The sequence below is a fragment of the Anas platyrhynchos genome, chromosome 5 (genome assembly GCF_047663525.1).
Source record: "Anas platyrhynchos isolate ZD024472 breed Pekin duck chromosome 5, IASCAAS_PekinDuck_T2T, whole genome shotgun sequence".
In the NCBI taxonomy this organism is placed as follows: domain Eukaryota; kingdom Metazoa; phylum Chordata; class Aves; order Anseriformes; family Anatidae; genus Anas; species Anas platyrhynchos.
The window spans coordinates 16,531,858-16,551,964 of NC_092591.1; the positions used below are offsets into that span (position 1 = coordinate 16,531,858).

Here is a 20,107-nt window from a genome sequence, read left to right on the forward strand (position 1 = left end):
CCAGGACTGGAAACAAAGCAACAGGAAATAGGAAAAGTACATCAAGTAACACAGAGGGTACAGAAACAGCTTTTTGAAAATGCTCTTTTATTATTTAATTCATCAAAACATTTCAGTTTTCTCTACCAGATCTGAATCAGAGCAGCAATAACATTTTTCCACTGTAACATTTCCATAGGAGATAGTATGACAGACTTCGTGCACAGGACCAAAGCTCAGTGTGTTCAAGTCACATGAAGACTGAACTACATCCATTAGAGTAGGTGTGACAAATTGCTTTTAGTCATCTTTTCATTACTCAGCTTTGAGTACTACATAGGAAAAAATCTCTTAAGGAAAGAAAGTGACCTTGTATTATTGTGCTAGTGTATCGAGAACTCATAATTAAAAATGCCAGACTAACAACAGAACTACTACAGTACGTTTGGTTTGGTTCTATGGGTTTTACGGTAAGTCTTTGATGAGCTGTATTTGATGAGATGTGTTTATTAGTACATTGGTAAGTATTTAGACAGAATTATTTTTTCATTATACAAAATCTGTCACAGAAATAGCTTTAATTAGGTACCTAAAGTTTTAGAAAATAAATATTTCAGTGACTATAAGGTTTGATTAAGACACGTAGTAATGAGAGGTATATAAGAAAATGCAGTTAAAATACATAACTTTCAAGAGGAAAAGGAAACACCACTATTTCTGAAGGATTTGAACCTTCCTTCTTGAAACCTCCATTTCTCTCTCTCTCCAATAAAGCTCTAGTACCAGCATTTAAATAGGCAACCCCACTATTCAGCTGATAGGGAAGATACATCTATTGCACCGAAGTACAAAGCTAAGAAGAATGTATAATATTTTATTTTTCAGCTTATTTACAAAAAGATATTGCACCAATCCATTGTTATTTTTTCAGTTTAACAGTTTCCTTAAAGAAAAGACTACTATTTACAAAGTTAAAAACAGAAGTGCAAAAGCAGACTGAAAGAAACCAGAAAGAAAGGTTTATTTAAATTGCTAAGTACAGTTTTTAACCTGACCATAGCCCATAACCAGCACTTTCTAAAACAGTTTATTTATCTGTAACTTCAACAATCCTTGCATTTCTCTGTAGGTGCAAGCTTTATCTTTTACACTAACCATGGGAAGGTTTATGTAAAATGTAAAAGCTAAACTGAGCTTAACTTAATAGCTTTATTTCTTCAGGAAAGTGATGCTTTTTTAGGTAAATCAGAAGAGCTACATAGTATTACACGTGTATTTAAGAAGTAGTGATAAATCAGGCATGATGGTTTCATTCTTCCTATACACCATGAGAAAAAGTTTTCCAGTATTTCTGGACTGATTACTCTAAATACACTGCCAGTCCAAGTTACACAGCACAGCATATGGTCCTGTCTCGGTCTATCTGCCACTGGGACTGTCGTGATGCATTTCTGGGGTGTAGGTAAGTAGAACAATCATTACCCACAGATGAAGCAATGCCTGGGAAAAGAGAAGAAAGCATTAACTTATCAGCACATACATTGTTGCTGTAAATGATGATTGTAAGTTAAAAGAAGCTATTTCTGCACAAATATTTTAAGTATTTTTCATATTATTCTTCTAAAAAAATGAATTCTCATTTGCATAATGAAATGCTGAGTCAGATACTGAAGATGCCATTCACACAAAGCTAAAGATTTTATACAAACAACAAAAAGAAATCTACAGCAATCCAGGTGGCTTCTTTATGTCCTCTGCCTCCTCTTTCCATCCATGCCCCAATAATTCCAGGTGTTCTCCCCAATACCCAGCCTAGCCCACAGAAACCACATTGTGTGATCAGCCTAGAGCAAGCAGTAAGCCACAGCTCCTGTACAAACTGACTGATACCAGACAGTGCAAAAGCAGCTGAGCTCTACTTTCCTTCCCCTTACTAAGGGCACTGTTTTGAGGTATTTTTATGAACATCATAGGAACATAAATTCTCATTCAAATTTTGTTGAAATTATACAGTATCATAGATTATCCTAAGTCAGAAGGGATCCGCAAGGATCAGAGTCCAACTCCTGGCTCCACCTACGACCATCCAAAAATCAGACCATGCATCCGAGAGCAATGTCCAAATGTTTCTTGAAGCAATCATGGCACCGAGCTTGCTGGAGTTCTCTGGGGAACCTTTTCCAGTAACCAAATACAGTTGCTCTGGGTGTAACAAAGGGAGATAACTGACAGTACCTAAGCCACATTTAAAAAAATATTAAAAAAAAAAAGACCTATGCATTAAAATTACAATAGTCATAGCCAAGGTTCCAGCTGAAAAAGGGTAATTGTCATTGATTGCCCAATAGAGGGCTCCTGTGCAACCATTATCGAGTAGCTTCGGCAGTAAAATTCTTCAGTGTTTTAGCACAAAGCATTTTATTCACATATTGGGAAGCCTAAGTCATGAAGAAAGAGAGGTCAGGAATTAAAGAGCCCTGTTCCTTACAGTACTTAATAAGCTGAAAGAAACCATCACAGGGGAAAACTGTCATTTCCTTGATTTATGTGCCTCTGCTTTATTTCCTGAAACAGTGACAGTTGTTCTCAGAGACTCTGTTCAGAGAAATCATTATGTGTTCTAAAGCAATATAATTTCTTTCATTTCAAAGACTTGACTAATGAGTATTTTCAAGCAGGACAGACTGCACACATACCTTACCACAGGTCACTTCAATCGACAGACATCTGCCCTCCAGTGGAAAAGGAAGGAATTTCATTTTTATCAATTGCAGCTGACAATCTCACCTGATATGGATAAGCAACTTTCTACTACTTGGTGAATTCTAGTAGAAACAACTTTACTTGCTACTTTTTCAACTTCTAGAGTAGCATGATTATTAATTACTGAAAAAAAGTGGATGGGCAAGTATTAAGAACACCTACAGTAGAAGTCAATTTCCTGAACTCAGTGTATATAGGTCACAATACCGTTTTGTATTTTAATTCTCACTCCATTTTTTACAGTCTTTTAAATGGTGGTCACACGAATGTCTTTAAAATTCTATTCCAAGAATTCATAGGAAAAAAGGAAAACTGGCAAGCAACATGACTCCAGAATGCTGTTTTGTAAGTACTACTAAATATTCTACTGAAAAAAAAAGTACCAACATTGAGTTGTTGAAGTTAATTATATAGCCTTTTGCTTTTAAACATCAAATTTCAATTTCAGATGTACTACGTGAATAGGCTATCAAAAACTTATACTATTTTCTTACTTTGAAGAAAACTTACCATATAGATGATTACAAAGACTCTTGCTATGGGATACCGTCTTAAAAAGATTCCTAGCCGAATGCTATACAAGTGTAAGGGAAAAAAAAAAAAACAAACACAAACATGTACAAGTTAGCAGCAAGCAAAAAAAAAATCCCATTCCTCTCATTCTACTCATCACAAACTCAAATTACCGCTGATGTTATATACATCTTTGTTTCTGACTTGAATTTTACTTCATGTATTCAAGACATTCAATGGAATGAGAAAATTCAGAATTTAGACCACTAAAGGTAATCTTTTTTTTTTTTTGTCACATGCTAGGCCCAGAAGTTATGAATAGAGCTAAGAAGTGATATAGGCATTTTAAACTCACAAATTTGCCAAATTTTGTTACTTGAGGAGCTTTCATAAATCTTTAAAAAAAAAAAAAATGAAGCATCTAAAAACCTTGTTCTCATTTGTAAAATCTAACAGATCAACATTCTTGCATTTTATTAATGAAAAGGACATAGGTTTTCAAAGTTTACTGCTACAACACTATAAAGTATACTGTACTAGATGTGCACTGTTGCTCAATAATGTTGCTTTAAAAAAAAAAAAACAAACACATACACATATTGAAGTGATTATGATACTGCCAAGTGAAGCTAAGTATTAAAACATCTCGGATAATTGGCTCCAATAAAGGAAATCCCAATATTCTTCACAGTGAAATTACAGTACCATGAAAGCGCAAAGGATTTCCTGTTAAGATACCTGAGGATTAAAAAGCACTACCTAATTTTGTTTTCTACTGGTATTTGGCTGAAGTTTTGGGGCACACCTTTGCTGTGAATACTGATAATTAAACTAACTGCTGAGAAAACGGATGAAAGTAAGTCATTTGCTGGGTCCAGCATGATTTTTGTCTACTAGTTCTTTGAACGGTTAGTCATCTTTCTTTTACAGTAAACAGTTGTACCAGGTCTGAACCCAGAATCCTGCCTTCTGCCTTCATTAGGATGCCTAAAGAGAAGAAACTGACAGTCCCCAAGCATACATAACATTCCCCCACTAATACTCATACAGTACCCAGACACAATCAAAACCTCAAAGTGAAAAATGTGGGAGTTGGTAAAGAAAAAGGTTTTTTTTTGTATAAAGTTTAATGATCCTCCTGTATCAAAACCTACAGGATAGAAGAGCACTGTCTGAATAATTTACTATAGCTTGTAACATCCCAAGGATATAAATATCCTTGGAAAGCACAAGTGAACTAGGTCAATATTTAGTAATTTATACTGTACTCAGTATATTAGCTTCATTATTTTTTACTTTTGCTGTGATAAAAGCAATTCAAAACAGAAGCTGCGTGACAGAAAACTGCAAAAGGACTCCAGTAATTAGAAGATGTATTCGTTTAGCACACACTTACCTAAACTGATCTATACTACTGGCAGCTTTGCGAACTCTCCCATACATTCCTGCCATGTTAGTATCCATGTCACTGAAAAGGACAGGAACATTACGCATACGAGCACCTATTTGAAGGAAAGAAAACAAAACATCTCATTAAACTAAAACCAGCTAAGTTATTGTCTAAGTAAAATAAATAGTTTACAACAAAGATATATAAAAATCAGAAACAGTGATTCATGATTTGTTAGTTCCATGTTGATGGAGGCAAGGATGTGTGGCGTGACGGGAGGGTTCCTGATAAACTTACAATCAAGTTAAGCATCTCTTCAATTCAGTACACTTAATTTTTTCCGTTAATAAGATGGACAGATTACCCAGGACAAAATACTGATACCAAAAGCTTGGTATCTAACTCTATTAAGCAATAATAATTCTTTAATTCTTTAAAATAATTTTTTACGTATATAAAATCACAGGTTTGATCCTATAATTTTTTTTTGCCTTTAATTCTCATACAGTAAAATTTTGACAGCATTTATGATACTAACTTGTATATTCCAAATATTTCTATTTATACTTTTACTATGCATCAACTTTATTAAAAAAGGATTCTCAGATTAATTGTAATTGCATAAAGAAACTTACTGAAATTGCTTAAAAACAAACCAAAAGGAAATTTGCTAGTTTCTCCTGACTTTCTTAAAGGTCTTTCACAAGCAAAGAAACAAAAGCCTAGATTGTCATTTTACACCTCTTAAAATTCATTCATTGCTTTTGAAATCACTTCTCATATATGTAAATATAAAATTTCAAACTGACTCTGAGAAGTAACATCTCAAAACCATGTATTGTCTGCTGAGGTTCTCCTATAGACAGGATGATTGCTACACAGTACAGATAAACCCACCTAAGAGTAGAACCCCCATATTTTAAGCTGCTTTTCAAGAAGAACAGGAAGAAAGGAGGAAATTCTTATCAGGTCTCAGAAGTTCCATGTTAATGCTCACCTCCCAACACCTTTCTGAAAGGGAACAATACTTCCTGCTCCTAAGATTCCGTTTAAACCCCCAAAGACAGATTTATTTGCACCTGTGACAGGATTTGTAAATAAGACTGTTCTAATAATGTCACAGTACTAAGAATTAAATTGGCTTTATTAAATTTACTTATAGCACTTACGGACAAAAAGGAGGTTTTAATTTAACTATTTTTGATACTGGCTGTTGCTAACAAGGTCTCTGCTATAAGCACCATTTTCATATTTTTTTTTCCCTTTATAAACTCAAGACCTACAGGAAAAGACATTAGGAAATACAGAAGGCTGAACTGCAGAAAGGATGGAGTTTTAAATATTAGCATTCACTACTTACCTTCAGCACCATCAATTCCCGACATGTTAATGGAAGGTCCATTAGAACTACTGCCTTGGATAGCCTTCAGCTGTTGCTCAAGCCGTTCTAGCTGATAAACAAGTGAGTTTTTCTCTGTGCTCAGGCTCTCTAACATAGTCTGCTTCTGAATAAGTGTTTCTGTCAGCTGATGAAGCCGATTTTCTAATTCAGTCTGACTACTACTACTTAGAGCCTTGTTTGTGAGCTAAAAAACAAAGCAAAGGAAAAAAAAAATCAGAACACATGCAAAATCTGACAAACATGACATATTACAAAACCCGTTTATTCGCTCCCATTTTAGACCCGATCCATCATATACCATTAAGATGTAGCTTCAATGATGAGACAGTGGAATCAGCAGGAGCCAGAGGCAGTGAGATATCAAGAAATACAAGTGGAATATAATGTACCAGGGCAGGTAGCAGGTATTCTTGAAACCAACATTACCGGAAAAATCATCTGCCAAAAGGCTCACAAACTTTGTATCACACTACACAAGTTTTCAAATCTTCTGACACTAACTGTACAGCTGACCACAGCCGACCCTAGGTTATCAGCTTCTTTAAATATTGACAACTTTTTGTTATGCTAAGATAATTTACACAAAATAAGGCTGATGCCTTTGTACTGTCCAAGGAGGCTGATGATGGCTGACACTATCAGAAGGTTCTAAAAAGGATTAGACTGATTTAAGGAAAAGAGTTCCACAAACATACTGGCAGAAATTAGCAGGGACTTAAAACTCTAACATGTCTAACACAACGGCAGGTGATGAAGGAGCACAAGGGAGTGAAGAAAGTGGCCAGGCTCACATTCTGTCCTCATTATCACTGTCTGAGATTGAACAGTAGGCTAGACAGGTAACTAGTCTGAAGGACATCTTATTTTCCCATGCCCAATTAAAAGGATCCCTGCAGAAATAGTGATGACCAAATCAAATACCAATGACTTTTTAGTTTTCAGAAAGAAGAGTGTTGATCCAGCACCACCCCAACAGGTCTAGTTGTGTCACAGATGATTTTTTTTCTTCTGAAGACAAAAGCACATATAAGTATAAAATTACATTATTTACTACTTCGTGGTTGCATTCTTGTACTCTCTCCATTTAAAGCTCTACTCCGTATTGCAAACAAGTACACACTAACCCATTACTAGAACTTTTGTGTCTTTTGTGCAGCTTAAGCAAATTAATAGTTTTCAACCCTGATTTCATAAGTAAAGGTAATAAAGTTATTTTCTATATACAGTACCTGATTTCTGAGCTTCTGAATTTCTTCCTCTCTGTCTTTTATTCTGCTTTGCAAAGTGTTTTTTGTTCGATACAATTCCTCCTCAGTATAATGGAGTTCCTACGAAATAGATCACAAAGATTTTTTTCATACATGTGTACTTTGAGACGTTCTTTTATCAAGAGTTTCACAGTAGAACACAAGTAGGTAATACACTTCAATCAAATATAAACTGAAATTTAATATAATTTTAGAAGTGTCTGTCTAGCACCAAGGAAAGAAAAAAAAAAAAAAAAAAAAGAAAAGAACAGAGTATGAGGATAGAACCTAGAAGACTATCAAATTCTTTTGTGAAAACTGACCTAACAAACACTAGTCCAGACTGGTTCACAAGATTTCATTGGGAATATGATTTATCGTCCTTATATTCTGTTTATTATATTGCTGTCTTTAAATGATGCCATGTAACTTAAAGAATTAGGAAATACTTTGGAGGAATCTGTATTTCTAAAACAAACCCATCAACTGAAGATATATTTTTTTTTTAAGTTAAAAAAAACAACAACTTTGGCATGTCTGTGTACGACACAGATCTTCCTTAAAAGTTTAGGATAAATGAATGTAATGGAGGGGAGGGGAAATGGGAAGGAACATTAGCAAGGGACAAGTTACCGAACAGCAAAAACTAACTGTAAGTTTTGTTTCTTCCAGCATTTAGTGGCTGTGTTAACTCCTACTTAAATACCTACCATACTTGTCTTTTAATTTAAGACAGCCTTTGAATCACTGTATTTCAGCTATAAGCTGCTACAGAAGACAGATAATTATATTTTTCCTTCAAACCATCAGATACACAAGAAATAACCTCTACTTATTTTCCATCTTCAATCTCAGAAACCTTACACCAAGTTAAAGCAATTCCCAGGTTGAACAGACCACAATTCTATTAAGTTATCAATGCACACAATTACCTTAAAAGCACATGTACCTGTATGTCATCAAAAGGAATACTTCGTTTTCTGTAATAACTGATAATGTTTTTTTTTTGTTTGTTTGTTTGTTTTTTAAAAAAAAAAAAAGATTTTACCTCACTTTTTCTATACATAGTATTGACATAAAATATACCCTTCAGAACGGCAGGAGTAACATAATACAGACTACCATCTGCTATGATATAATAAACATCAGCTATCCATCAACAGCAGACCTCAACTTCTGCCTTTTAATTAGTTCAAGCTGCTAGCATCTCATTAAAATGTAATTTCTGAAAGGACAGATAATCCTGTAAGATAAATTGTTCCTAGCAGATACAGTGTACTCTCCCGCTTTCCTCATTATTAATTCTCCTTACATGAGCTTTTTTTCTGAAACAGAAATTTTAATAGGATGCAAATCATTTGTCCGATTTCTACTAAATATTTAGTTTAAAATATGAGTTTGCCTTCCCCCCCTCTTTCTAGCACAAAACTGCTTAAAAAGATGACAAGATCTGACAAAATTCACTAGTACCATTTTACCAGCTATTTTTCTTATACAGCATTTTGAAACTAAACTCTAGCTTCAGAACTGACTAAAGAGTAGATTAAAAAGACTACGAATTTGGTATTACAATAACACTGTTTGAAGAGCTAAGTCTTATGTAGAAATTGAGCACAGGAAGTCCTATTGTAACCATTTTTAGTATTTAAATTTCTTGATATAAATAACAGTTACAAATCCTACTATACCCCCGTTGTAGAATTGTTCCCCTGCTGAATAAAATTCAAGATCACCATCAATTTTGTGCACTCCCCACTGTCATATTTATTCTTTAATACATCACTGAGATCTCCATTTATCAGGAGTACTGCTTCTTACTGGTTGCACTGTGGCCTAGTGACACTCATTAAACTTAAGGGGATTTCTTTAGAATACAGGAAGAAAAAAATAATCTAAATACCATATAAGCTACTCTTTCATTAAGCTGAATGCTCTACTGATGACACCAAATGGGGCCTAAAATAAGACAGCCCAATCAGCTTTCAAGAATTCCTTACCTGTTTTTGCCGTTCTAGTTCAGCTTCTGTCTCTTGCTTGGCCATTTTCTGTGCTGCTATTTGCTCTTGTAGGTCTTGAAGCTGCTCCCTCACTGACTCAGCTTCACTCACCTGCTGAGTCTCCATATCCTGAAATTAACAGAATGTTCCCATTTCACTAACACTTAAACAATACTGCAATCTGTCATAGGTAACAGCAAAGAGTTTTATCTTCAAAAATCCTTCCAAGAACAATGACTGTGATGGTAAATGAAATAAGTGACATTCACTCATTCTATACAGATTATTTTTATTATAATAGAAATAAGATAAATGCATTTTGTAAACATGAGAAGCCTCCAAGTGATTTTTTCCCTTCTACTGTTTAGAGGCTACAAGTGTGTGAAGCAGGCTCACACGCAACTGCTGGGTTAAGCCAATTATGCCCCAGACTCAGATTACCTATATCCTTTTCTGCAAGGGCTACTAATCCTTGAAGCAACTGTAATCTCTGCACAAGTCACCAGGCTTGTTTGGAAAGAAATGCTTACCTCAAAAGGAGCGTGTAATAGTGAGGAAAGAAAGAATGGTATCCACAGTACTCCTCCCACCAGCAGGAGTGAGAGAACATGGGTAGAAATTGGGTATCTACAGGTATTTGCCCCACGTTGAGAAAAAGTTGGCTTGTTTTAATACTAGGTCAAGTAAACAAGTAAATATTAGAAGCATCAGCCCTAAAGTACACAAGAACACAGACCTTTGTACATAGTTAACTACACAGACGCGTAGTAATCATAGCTACCTGCAGCTCTGTTCTCATCTGCTGTATTTGCCCCATTAGCTTCTGTATTTCTTCTCTCTGCGTGTCACGCTCATGTCTCAGTTCTTCCAGTTCCATTGTGCTTGCTGTATGGCTATCCATACCTTCAATACCAGAGCCTTCTTTTAGGCTGTTTATCAACTTTTCTTTGGACTGAAATAACAAATCAATATATTATTGACAGCAATATTTAACAAGTGCTCAAAAACTTGTCAAAATGGCTTTGCTCTAGAATTCGTATGTAGATGTACACTTGAAGTACTTTATCTGTGAAATGAAGTGCTTTATCTGTTCTTTTAGCCAAGTTACTAATGACCCTACAGATTTTAAAATGGAAAATGGTTCTCTACTGTTATTTTTTCTGATTTCTTACACACCATTAGATTGGGTTCACTGAAAGCCTGTGTTATCTGAAGAAGAGTAACGTTTTTGGTTTTAGTGCATGGATTGTTAAACATGTCACTGATAAAAATTCTGGCTTTCCAGGTAACACACGAGACCAGACAGACATTTCTGGCAAAGCTTTAGTCTATCCTTTCTCCTGCCAGCAGAGCCAAGTAAGAACCAAAACCAGCAATAACTCTTCTGGGAAACAAAATGAACCTTTTTATTCAGAATCAACCTAACATTAGCTTGACATTGGTTCCTGATCTCATGCGTCTTGTATTCATCATGATGATTTAAATACTGTCCTCAGGTATCAGACTAAATTCATGAACCTAAAATAGATTTTACCTTTAACATTTTGCTAACTTTCATAAACAAAACTCAAATTAGCCAAGTTTGTTTTTTCTAACTTTGATAAATTACGAAGTACTGCACAAATTATGTAATTTTGCCATTGTTTATATAGTGCAACCTTTGAGTATATATAAAAATATTTTCTTTGATTTACACATAACCATCCATGGCATGCTGTGCTTCAGCCTCAAGCAGAATAGAGCAATTTCTTGACACAAGAACACAGGGTGTGGAACGAATTGTAGGTTACGTCTATGTATCTATCTGCCTAAGATCAGGCTCTTTGATGAGGCACACATTGACAGCTATTGCACAGTAAGTGCAATGGTTCACTTGGGTATTTCTTTAAGTTCAGGACCCAAGCTTCCATTTTAATTATGAAAACCAACCTGTAAACTTGAATTTTGGAGGTACAAAATGCAGATTGGTAGCTGTTCTGTACAGGTATCGTATACCCCAAAGGAAATTACAGATTACATGGAAAAAACACAGATTGAATTACTTGAGGCATAGCACATTAAAAACTTAGGTGTACAGATCAAACTGGATTTCTTTGAAGAAATGCTTACTTGGAGTATGCGAGTCGCTTTTTGTTTGTAGTCTGCCAGTTCCTGTTTTGCAGATTCTAGGTGGTTTTTAGTTACTTTGACTTGCTGCTGAAGCTCATCAGCTCGCCTTTTTTCATCTAAAAACTTTCTTTCTGCTTCAGTTATCCCTTCTGCCAATTTCTGACGTTCTGCTTCCAGTTTACTTAAACGTGCCGCAAACTCATTCTATTAGCAATAAAGAAACAATACGTTGTGTTTAAACACAATCTCAACTTTAACCTAGAAAGCAAGAAATAAAAGTTTAAAAGCAACTACTCTTGAAACAACACCTCACATCAACTGCCTCCAACTTAAAGATGCATTAGTGCTATGTGCAAGAAATCCTGCTAGCTTAAGGAAATGGCGAATGAGAACAGTAAAAATATAAATTTCTTTCCCACATCAGAAGTGGGTCTTATGGTTTACATATACTTGGTAAACAAAAAGCAAGGTCTTTGTGAAAAAAATATTATCAAATTTCAACTGCCACATTTTGATGTAATTAAAAAAAAAAACACACCAATAAGGATTTTCATAGATGTTATTAATGTATAATAAGGCACGCTAAATGTGGAATGCACGGGCTCCAGCAACATGAACTACCACATTTACAATAGCAGTAATCACTCAGCCTAATATTCTTAAGATTGCACACTAAAACTGCGAGACAGTGGGTGGGGACACAACCCACACATGGAAAATTAAATTGATTACAGATTTGGTTTTAAAATATGTTTTTACATCAAATATAACATTAAAAAAAATCAGCATCAATTCTCAAAAGCTTTTAATCATAAAGCTTTCAAAATAACAGAAAGTAAACTAGCATCATGGATGCTAGTGCAACAGAAGCAGCACATGTTTCCAAGCACTTAGTACCCTGAGCAGGAAATAGAGTCAAGGGAAAAAGACAGTAGTAAGAACCTCACAGATTTGATCTCAAAAGGAGAGTCTGAAACTCTTCTTTAATCTTCCCATCTAACCTGCATTTGTTTGTAACTTTCTTGCTCTCGCTTCAGTGCAGAGTCTGCATCACGCAACCTGTCCTGAAGGGTTTGAAGGGCTTGATTTTGCAGACTGCTCCCTTCACTGTGGTCTTGTATTATCCTGAAAGCGATACACATATTAAGTGAGAAATAAGAAATCTAGTGTGATTTTAAGGCAGAAATATGACTACCTCATTTTAAGACCAGCCTCAAAAATTTACACGGTAAATTACTGAACATGGCTGGATACGGTGGTGAGGTGTGGAGTCAGTAACTCACGTAGCCCCTCCCTGACCTATATTCTGGAACATCCAAGGGCAGACTCATATCCCAGCACTGACATAAGTCAAAAAGTCTTTATATGTGTGGATAAGCACTTGGATTTTTCAAGGTAAATATTTCTTGAGAACTTTAGCTTCAGGCCTGTGACATAAATGTAAATACATTATACAAAACGTATTTCAATGATGAGGTGGCAATTGCTCGTATTTATTTACCCAGTTTCCACTGCCAGCTATGATGTAATGGGCTTAACGTAAACGTTCATATTTCAAAAGTTGATGCAGTCTACCCACATTAGTTTAGTCGTTTTTATTCTTAAAGAGACTATTCTACTTTGAATTTTGAAGCTTACTACTATTTGCAAAGTCATGAAGTCTGAAATTATGATGTACCGTGATTTTTCACTCTGCAATGCTTCCAAAGCTTCTGTCCGAGAACTTAAAAGCTGGTCAGCTTCTTGCAAGCGTACTTTCAGCACAGCTAGCTGGGAATCCTTGGCACCAACAGCTTCCGTCAGATCATCAACTCGAGCTCGAAGTTCTCTAACTATCCTGTCACTCTTCGAATGATCAACATTCCACTTTTCCACTCTTTCCCGGGATTTGTTCAATTCTACAAAGTAAAACATTTTTTTTGAAGTTTTTACAAATAGAGAATTCCAAGTGTAAGTGGCCAGGATGCACGTCAGTAGTGCTGAAACTTTGTGAGCTACCAAGACATAACAAATGCCAGACTCCGGCTGTCAGACCATTTACACATGGTCTCAAAACTGGCATCCTCATTCTGACACTGTTATTTGCCTCATCCCTTGCAACGAACTACTATTGAATAGCCCTGTTTGTGTGAGCAAACCTTTGGAAACCTCTGCATAAAGCATCCAGTTCAACTAAATGTGACAGTAAGATCAACCTGAAATACAGTCAGCAGAAAAATACATCATTGTTTAAATAACACCTGAATACTCACCTAGACTTTTGTTTTTAATCAAAGATTACTTGTTAAGCTTCAATGGAGACGAAAGCTCTCTGGCTCATACAGTTACTTTGAGAAACAAAAACAGTCCCTCTGTCTTGTGCCTAACTGTAGCAGTTTGACAAACATTTTATTACTGAAGTGCTTTTATACTCATTTGTTATATTTGCCACTTCATGGGGCATTGAAAAAGCTAGCAAAATCATATAAAAATATTACATCTGGTATTTTAAATGTCAATTTACAGGCTTTAGAGATCATAGCTTACAGCCAGAGAGTAATCACGTTTCAAGTACTTAAAGAAATTTACTCATAATTATTTTGCCAGGACTTTTGAAAGGCAGGGAGACTATTCTAATAATGTTAACATCTGTTGTTTTAAGAAGGTGCAAGTTGTGAAACTAACTCAACTACATCATTCCTGTCAACATTTGTGTTAGTTTCATAGTTGAACAAGACTTTTAGTTTCTCTAAGACCATTATTCTGAAATCCAGGAATCATTTTGCTTGGTAAGTCATACATCCTAATTCACTAGAAAGACTTTATTATAGTTATAGAACACTAACACAGTAACAGCATCATTTTCTGGCTTACTAGCATTTTAACTATATCATATAGTTTAGTTTCCAAACTACAGTACCTTCTTGTGTTTCTTTGGACCTCTGAATTAATGATGCCATTTCTTGATTTAAAGATTGCACTTCATTCCGCAACAGCTGATTCTCCAGGCGAAGATTGGATAGCTCGTGTGATTTAAGATCATCATTAGCTGTAAGGCTAGGATTAGCTACTGCACTTAGCGAGGAATCCTTCACGCCATCCACTTGTGCTCCCAGACCAGAATCTGAACTGTCTGGAGTTTCTGTACAGAGAGAGACAAGTTAGAACTGTACCTATTTGGAGATCACCTTGACACAAACAGTAATTTCACGTTATGCACCAGTGGTTAAATGCATTTAATCCAATAAAAAAAAATCAAAATAGCTTATATTGAAATGGAACATGGCACTGCTTCTCCACACGGACTTGCACATAACAGACAGTATATAGGCATCATGCAGCGATTTTGCTAACCAAGCAAGACAAAAGTCATTAAATTTCTCATTTGGATTCTGAGATGTTAACACTTTTTTTATGACTATGCTGCCCAGAGATGTCTTCAGAAGCTGCAAGAATAGCAGAAGATACTAAAAATACTAAAAATTGCAGTACTTGCTATGTATAAATTCATCTGGTTTTCCATTAAGGGTTTGATTTTACAGACACAGATTTTATTTTTAAAAAATCTGTTCAGATGGCCATATTTTATCACTTTGGTGTCAAGCCTAAATATGTAATTCAGCCACACAACTACATGTTTTAGTTACTTCTATGTAAACAAGCATTTTAAGAATCACTTCAGTCAAAACATCATTTAACTGACAATTCTGCTTTTTAAAAGTACTTTTACTATGAGAAATATTTGCAGTGACTCAAAGCAGAAGCGTAACCTTTCCTTTCTCTAATGGGAAAATGTAAGGTAGATACACTCTGTCAAACTGTTAAAAGCTTTCTGCCAACAGAAACTAATTCTCTCAATTATGAAAACCACAATGCAGATTCTTACTTTTTTTTTTTAATCTTAGAACCACAGTGAGAACAGCAAGGGAATTCCTGGCAGCTGTCTGAAGAATCCCCTGTGACAATGGGGGAAGCTACAGCCCCTCTCCAGCATGCACACATACACAGGGCACTTCTTCCAGCTGTATGCAAACTGGAATCGAGACTGAAATTCGTGCAGCCACGCTGGCAGTCTTGATTTCAATGTGCAAACAGCTGGAAGCTTTGCACCAGTGTAAACATAAGACAGCGTGTCATGCAAGGAGCAAATAAGCAGGTGATCCAAAACCACGACTTCGGAATTCAGTACATCCCTGGCATGTAACATGAAAATCCATGGGGAAAGACCGCAACAAATTCTACACAAGACGGCAGTTTAGCTGCCACTGTCTTACTTATTTCACTTTGTGATTCCAGCCAACCTGCTCCACCTTTCTGGCTACCACTGCAACAGGCTGTATCACCCGGTGCCCAGGGAGCTGGGACAGTGTTAATGCTGAGCAACGTCCCAGCAAGTAGCTGCAGTGACAACAAAATTCATTCCACGTTTTCTCAAATCTCTTTACTATTTAAATGGTTCTACAAAATGTTGTTTCCTTCCTTTCAACTCACACAACTTCCAAATTACCAGACAATCTATCTTCATTCCTTTGTCTGGAAAGCTCAAGAGATTAATGAAGCTAATGAAGCAAGAAATTAGCTATTTACAGCACATACTGAATTGCATCCAGGGCAATGTACAAACTTTAGCATTAATTGTTTTTGTCTACAGCTAATGGACCATAATCTATTCCAACAACTGTTAAACGGCTACCTAAACGCAGTATCTATGCAGTTGACTTTGAAACTAGTGTTCTCCAACTCTATGCATTAATTGCACACTTCCTCACTTGGCTGCTCCAAGATGCAGAACTACTCAAAAACCCTCAGAAGAAAACTCAACGGACCACACTGAGCAAAACAAGCGTATTCCCTGAGCACCAATTATCAACACAGAGTATGCCATGGTGTCGTTTCACATATGTGACTATGAAGCCTTACTGAAAAGTTACAGACCCAGAAATACTAAACAGTCACATCTTTTTGGAAGTGACTCCTTTTTACGTCTTCCACTCTTCAGCATACTTAATACAGTTAGCCAAAAACTAGCACATACAGTGCTTCACATGCTCAGTGTTCTGAAGAAGTAATATTCTAACTATGTAATTAAGGAATACAATCCTTTGCTTCAATTTTATAGAAAATGACAGTAAGGATATAGGTTGGAGACAGAGACCATGAGTTCCTGACACTTTCCAGCTGCATTCTCCTTAGAAGAGACTTGAGAGTAGCCCCAAGTTCTGACCACCTGGCCTGCAAGCTATTGCAGGTTCTGGACACAGACTGCAGTAACGAACTACTTCTGGCAAACCCAAAGGCCTCATCCATCTCACTCTATAAAGCCTGTAGCTCTACAACAGCCTGCCTGCATCCCATTTCCCCCTCTGCAAGCCATGCAAGTTTGACAGCTTACCCCCTCATGGTAGAAGGGAGAAAAACTCACACTACCCCAGGTGGGGCACTGGACAACATCCAGCACCATCCACCACCTGTGGCAAATGTCACTGCCTCACTGACATGGCATCACCAGGGAAGAGCCCTGGGCAATGGAACAAAGGCAGCAGCGCCAGAACCTATGCTTCTACCTGGGGACGCACAGGAGCTGATGCAGGGTCAGCCCACAGCTCGGGGAGGTCGAGGTGAGCAGCAGCACTGAGGTGTATCAAGAAACCACAGGATTTAGGCGGTACCCTAAATCCTTAGAGCCTAGATCTTTAGGTACCCTAAATCTTTAGAGCTTGCCAAATCTGTGTGACAAAACCAGTGATGAAAAATGTTAAGGGCCCTGCTGAACTCCACACATTTGACTGATGCTGAATGTTTCAAGTGTCAGCAAATCCACTGCCTAGCCTTACCCTACACATATGTGGGTTTTAAATATCACTAGGTTCAATATTATTAAACTACCATTGCCTTGGCTCCTGGTGGAATTATCTTCAGTTGTTTTTCCACTCTGCGTACTCGTAGACACAGAACTAATGCTTGAAGTCCGAGAGTGATTTTGAGTAACAGGTGCCTTGCTCTTCTCTCTTTTACTGTCCATCCTTCCATTAGGCTCTTTCTCAGAACTGTTGAGAAAATCAAATAGCAACTCATCATCAGGTTCAGACTTTTTTCTCCTCACAAAATGTGAGGAAGCTCTGGGTGCAGAAACGCTTTCTGCAGAAGAAGCAACTTCTGAAGACGTCCTACGTGCTGGTTTAACATTTGCTGTTCCTGCTAGGATTGTAGCCTTTTGGTGTTTAATATTATCAGCTGCTGAGGAAATGTAGGCTGCTTTGGATGACGTCTGGTACTTCAGCTCTCCCGTATGCTGCTGCAGTTCGGAATACTCATTGGCAGTGCCCAAATTCTTGTTATCATAAACCGCACTGCTCGCTGTGTCCTTTTTGCTCAGAGCTGATGCAGCACCTTGATCGACCCTGTTGAGGAGATCCTCTGCCTTTCCAGCGAGATCGACCAGCCAGGACATGATCGATGCCTGCCGATGACCTCTACAAAGTTAAAATCTCAGGAACATGAGCTGGAAAAGACAGAGAAAAATCACACAGGTGTTGATAAGACAAAGAGCGTGAGCTACCTGAAAAAACGCTGCGTTCATGTGTTATGGCTGTAATTCTGCTACAACTTCTGTCCTGACAGCTTTGTGTTTCGGTGTTTGGATAACGAACGGGCGTATATCTGCTTCTCAGCACAATGCACAAACCCAAAACCTTACTGTACCTGCTCCTGGCACCAGCAGCTGCCAGGCAGCGCCCAGCCGGTCGGCCCAGCTGCAGTAATCACAGCCAGCAAGGCCCGCGGGCAGCTGGCAGCACCCACAGCGGCGGGAGGACGAGACGCGGCCAGACGCTTCCACAGCCACAGCCCCACACACAAACCCCGTTCCTTACGAGCCTGCCCTGCAGATTTCGATATGGGGCCCAGAGGGGGGCTCTCCCTGCTCCCAACGGCCCCCAACGGCCCCCAACGGCCCCCAACGGCTCCCAACGGCCCCCAACGGCCCCCCCAGCCCCCACCCACCGGGTCAGGCCGCGGCCCGGGCCCCGCCGAACCCCTTCCGGTAGACGTGGCCGCCTTCCGGGCCGCCCCCCCGGGCATGCGCAGGAGGCGTTGCCAAGCCCCGCCCACACGCGGGACGAGGGGCGGGGCGAGAGCGCCCCCGCCCCGCCCCCAGCAACGCCCCGCCCCCGCGGGGTGACGTCACCGCCCCTGAGGGGCCGGCCCCGCCCCCGGCTGCGGTGCGGCGCTGAGGGGGCAGGGGGAGCCCCAGCCCCGCCGGGCCTGGGGGGCGGGCCCCTTATCGCCCTCAGCAGCCCCTCCCGCACACATGTCCTGCACGATAAGGCTCAAGTCGCCTAAAAGGACTTTAAAGATGCTGTGCGAGCAAGGGTGATGTGGGTAACGGGTAAACAGCCTGGCGTTGTCCTGGTTTTCTTCAGATAAAGGTCACCTGAGGTATCGCGACATGCCTCAGGCGTGAGCCCAGGGCAACCCAGGGCTCCCCACGTCCTTATGGACTCCTTTATAGGAGTGCCCCGGGGTTCCCACTGGTAAAGAAATAATCAAACTCTAAACCCGCTTATTGCCAGTCTTCGACTTCCTTTTCATAAAGTCTCAGGATTTCTCAGGCTATTTCCTGGTGACCCATCGTGATCCTCGATGAATTCAAGCAGCCCATTTCCTTTCTCAAAACCCCGTGATGTGGAGGTCTGCATGACACAGAAGGGTCTTGTGAACGCTCAAGCCAAGCGATTTGGTATAAAGAACATCTTCAGCACTCTCTTTAGATAGATTTGCTTTATTGGGCAAGTTTCACTTCCAACCAAAGGAGAAAAAACATGTAAAAATTGACGTTTATAAATGAAAACTACAAGGAATAACATACAATTCCAGCAGCGAGGGATACTTATGAGTATTTGTTATTGTTAAATATATAAAGGGCACATTCAGGAGGAAGGAAGTTTTTGTACAAACAGGAGACTGTGTGTATATGGGGTTGAAGTACCCAGCAAGCACCTTAGATAATTTCAGACTAGTGTTTATTGTTGGGTAAGAAGAATACCTCTCTCGTGATGTTGTTTCATCAGTCTCAAAGTTATTGTTCTCATTAGCTAAAAGGGGAAGTGGGGCCCGAGGCATCTGTTTTGCGTGTTAAGCACATGATGGTGAGTGAAGAAGAAAACCAAAACTTTTTGTGGAAAGCCAAAGAGCACCTTCTGTTAACTGATAGGTCACTTAAAGCAAGGGATGGAGAAAAATGTCCAAAGAATAGGGCTCATGTCACATGCAGGAGAATAAGAATGGCTCTTCCTTCACAATTGCTCCAGTCCTAAAAACACAAGTAAAATACGGCACATTTCCAAGACAACACCAACTTCACATTTATTTATTTTTAACAAGAAAGTCTACTCTGACTAAGAGATGGTTTTTGCAGTAATTTTCAGTCACTATTTCAGGGTGAAACCTTTTGGTGGATGTCAGATTTATACGTGACAGCACAAGATCCCTCTCACATTCTTATCCATACACGTTTTACTATTTAGAGTCCCTCTCAACAGTGGTGTTTGGGTGAAGACACTTGGCTAGTGTTTGGAGGGACCTCCACACCTTAGATGTCCTCACACTCGTGACAGCAACCTCTTTCCCTCTCATTATCTGTGACTCAGTGTCCCAAACCTGCAGTACCAGAACACTTTCAAGCTTTATGGCTGTTCCTTTTCTTCTGTAAATGCTTAATCTTAATAAG

General features: G+C 38.4%; 1 protein-coding gene across 4 annotated transcripts; it reads right to left on the minus strand.

Annotated features, from left to right (window-relative positions):
- Positions 1 to 832: 832 nt before the first annotated feature.
- GOLGA5 (golgin A5) lies at positions 833 to 18,520 on the minus strand. 4 transcript variants are annotated; one of them, XM_027458426.3, is made up of 13 exons: positions 18,382 to 18,520; positions 17,272 to 17,881; positions 14,300 to 14,521; positions 13,079 to 13,298; positions 12,402 to 12,525; positions 11,401 to 11,604; positions 10,073 to 10,243; positions 9,292 to 9,420; positions 7,277 to 7,375; positions 6,006 to 6,231; positions 4,652 to 4,757; positions 3,253 to 3,316; positions 833 to 1,479 (listed from the first exon to the last, which is right to left on the minus strand). In XM_027458426.3, the coding sequence occupies exons 2-13, from the start codon at positions 17,828 to 17,830 to the stop codon at positions 1,399 to 1,401; spliced, it is 2,205 nt and encodes a 734-aa protein (XP_027314227.3). In that variant the 5' UTR covers positions 17,831 to 17,881; positions 18,382 to 18,520; the 3' UTR covers positions 833 to 1,398. The 4 variants fall into 4 exon arrangements, with proteins under 4 accessions (XP_027314227.3, XP_027314226.3, XP_071894463.1 ...); XM_027458425.3 differs by having other exon boundaries at positions 17,266 to 17,881; XM_072038362.1 differs by lacking the exon at positions 18,382 to 18,520 and adding an exon at positions 18,082 to 18,375.
- Between the last annotated feature and the right edge of the window lie 1,587 nt (positions 18,521 to 20,107).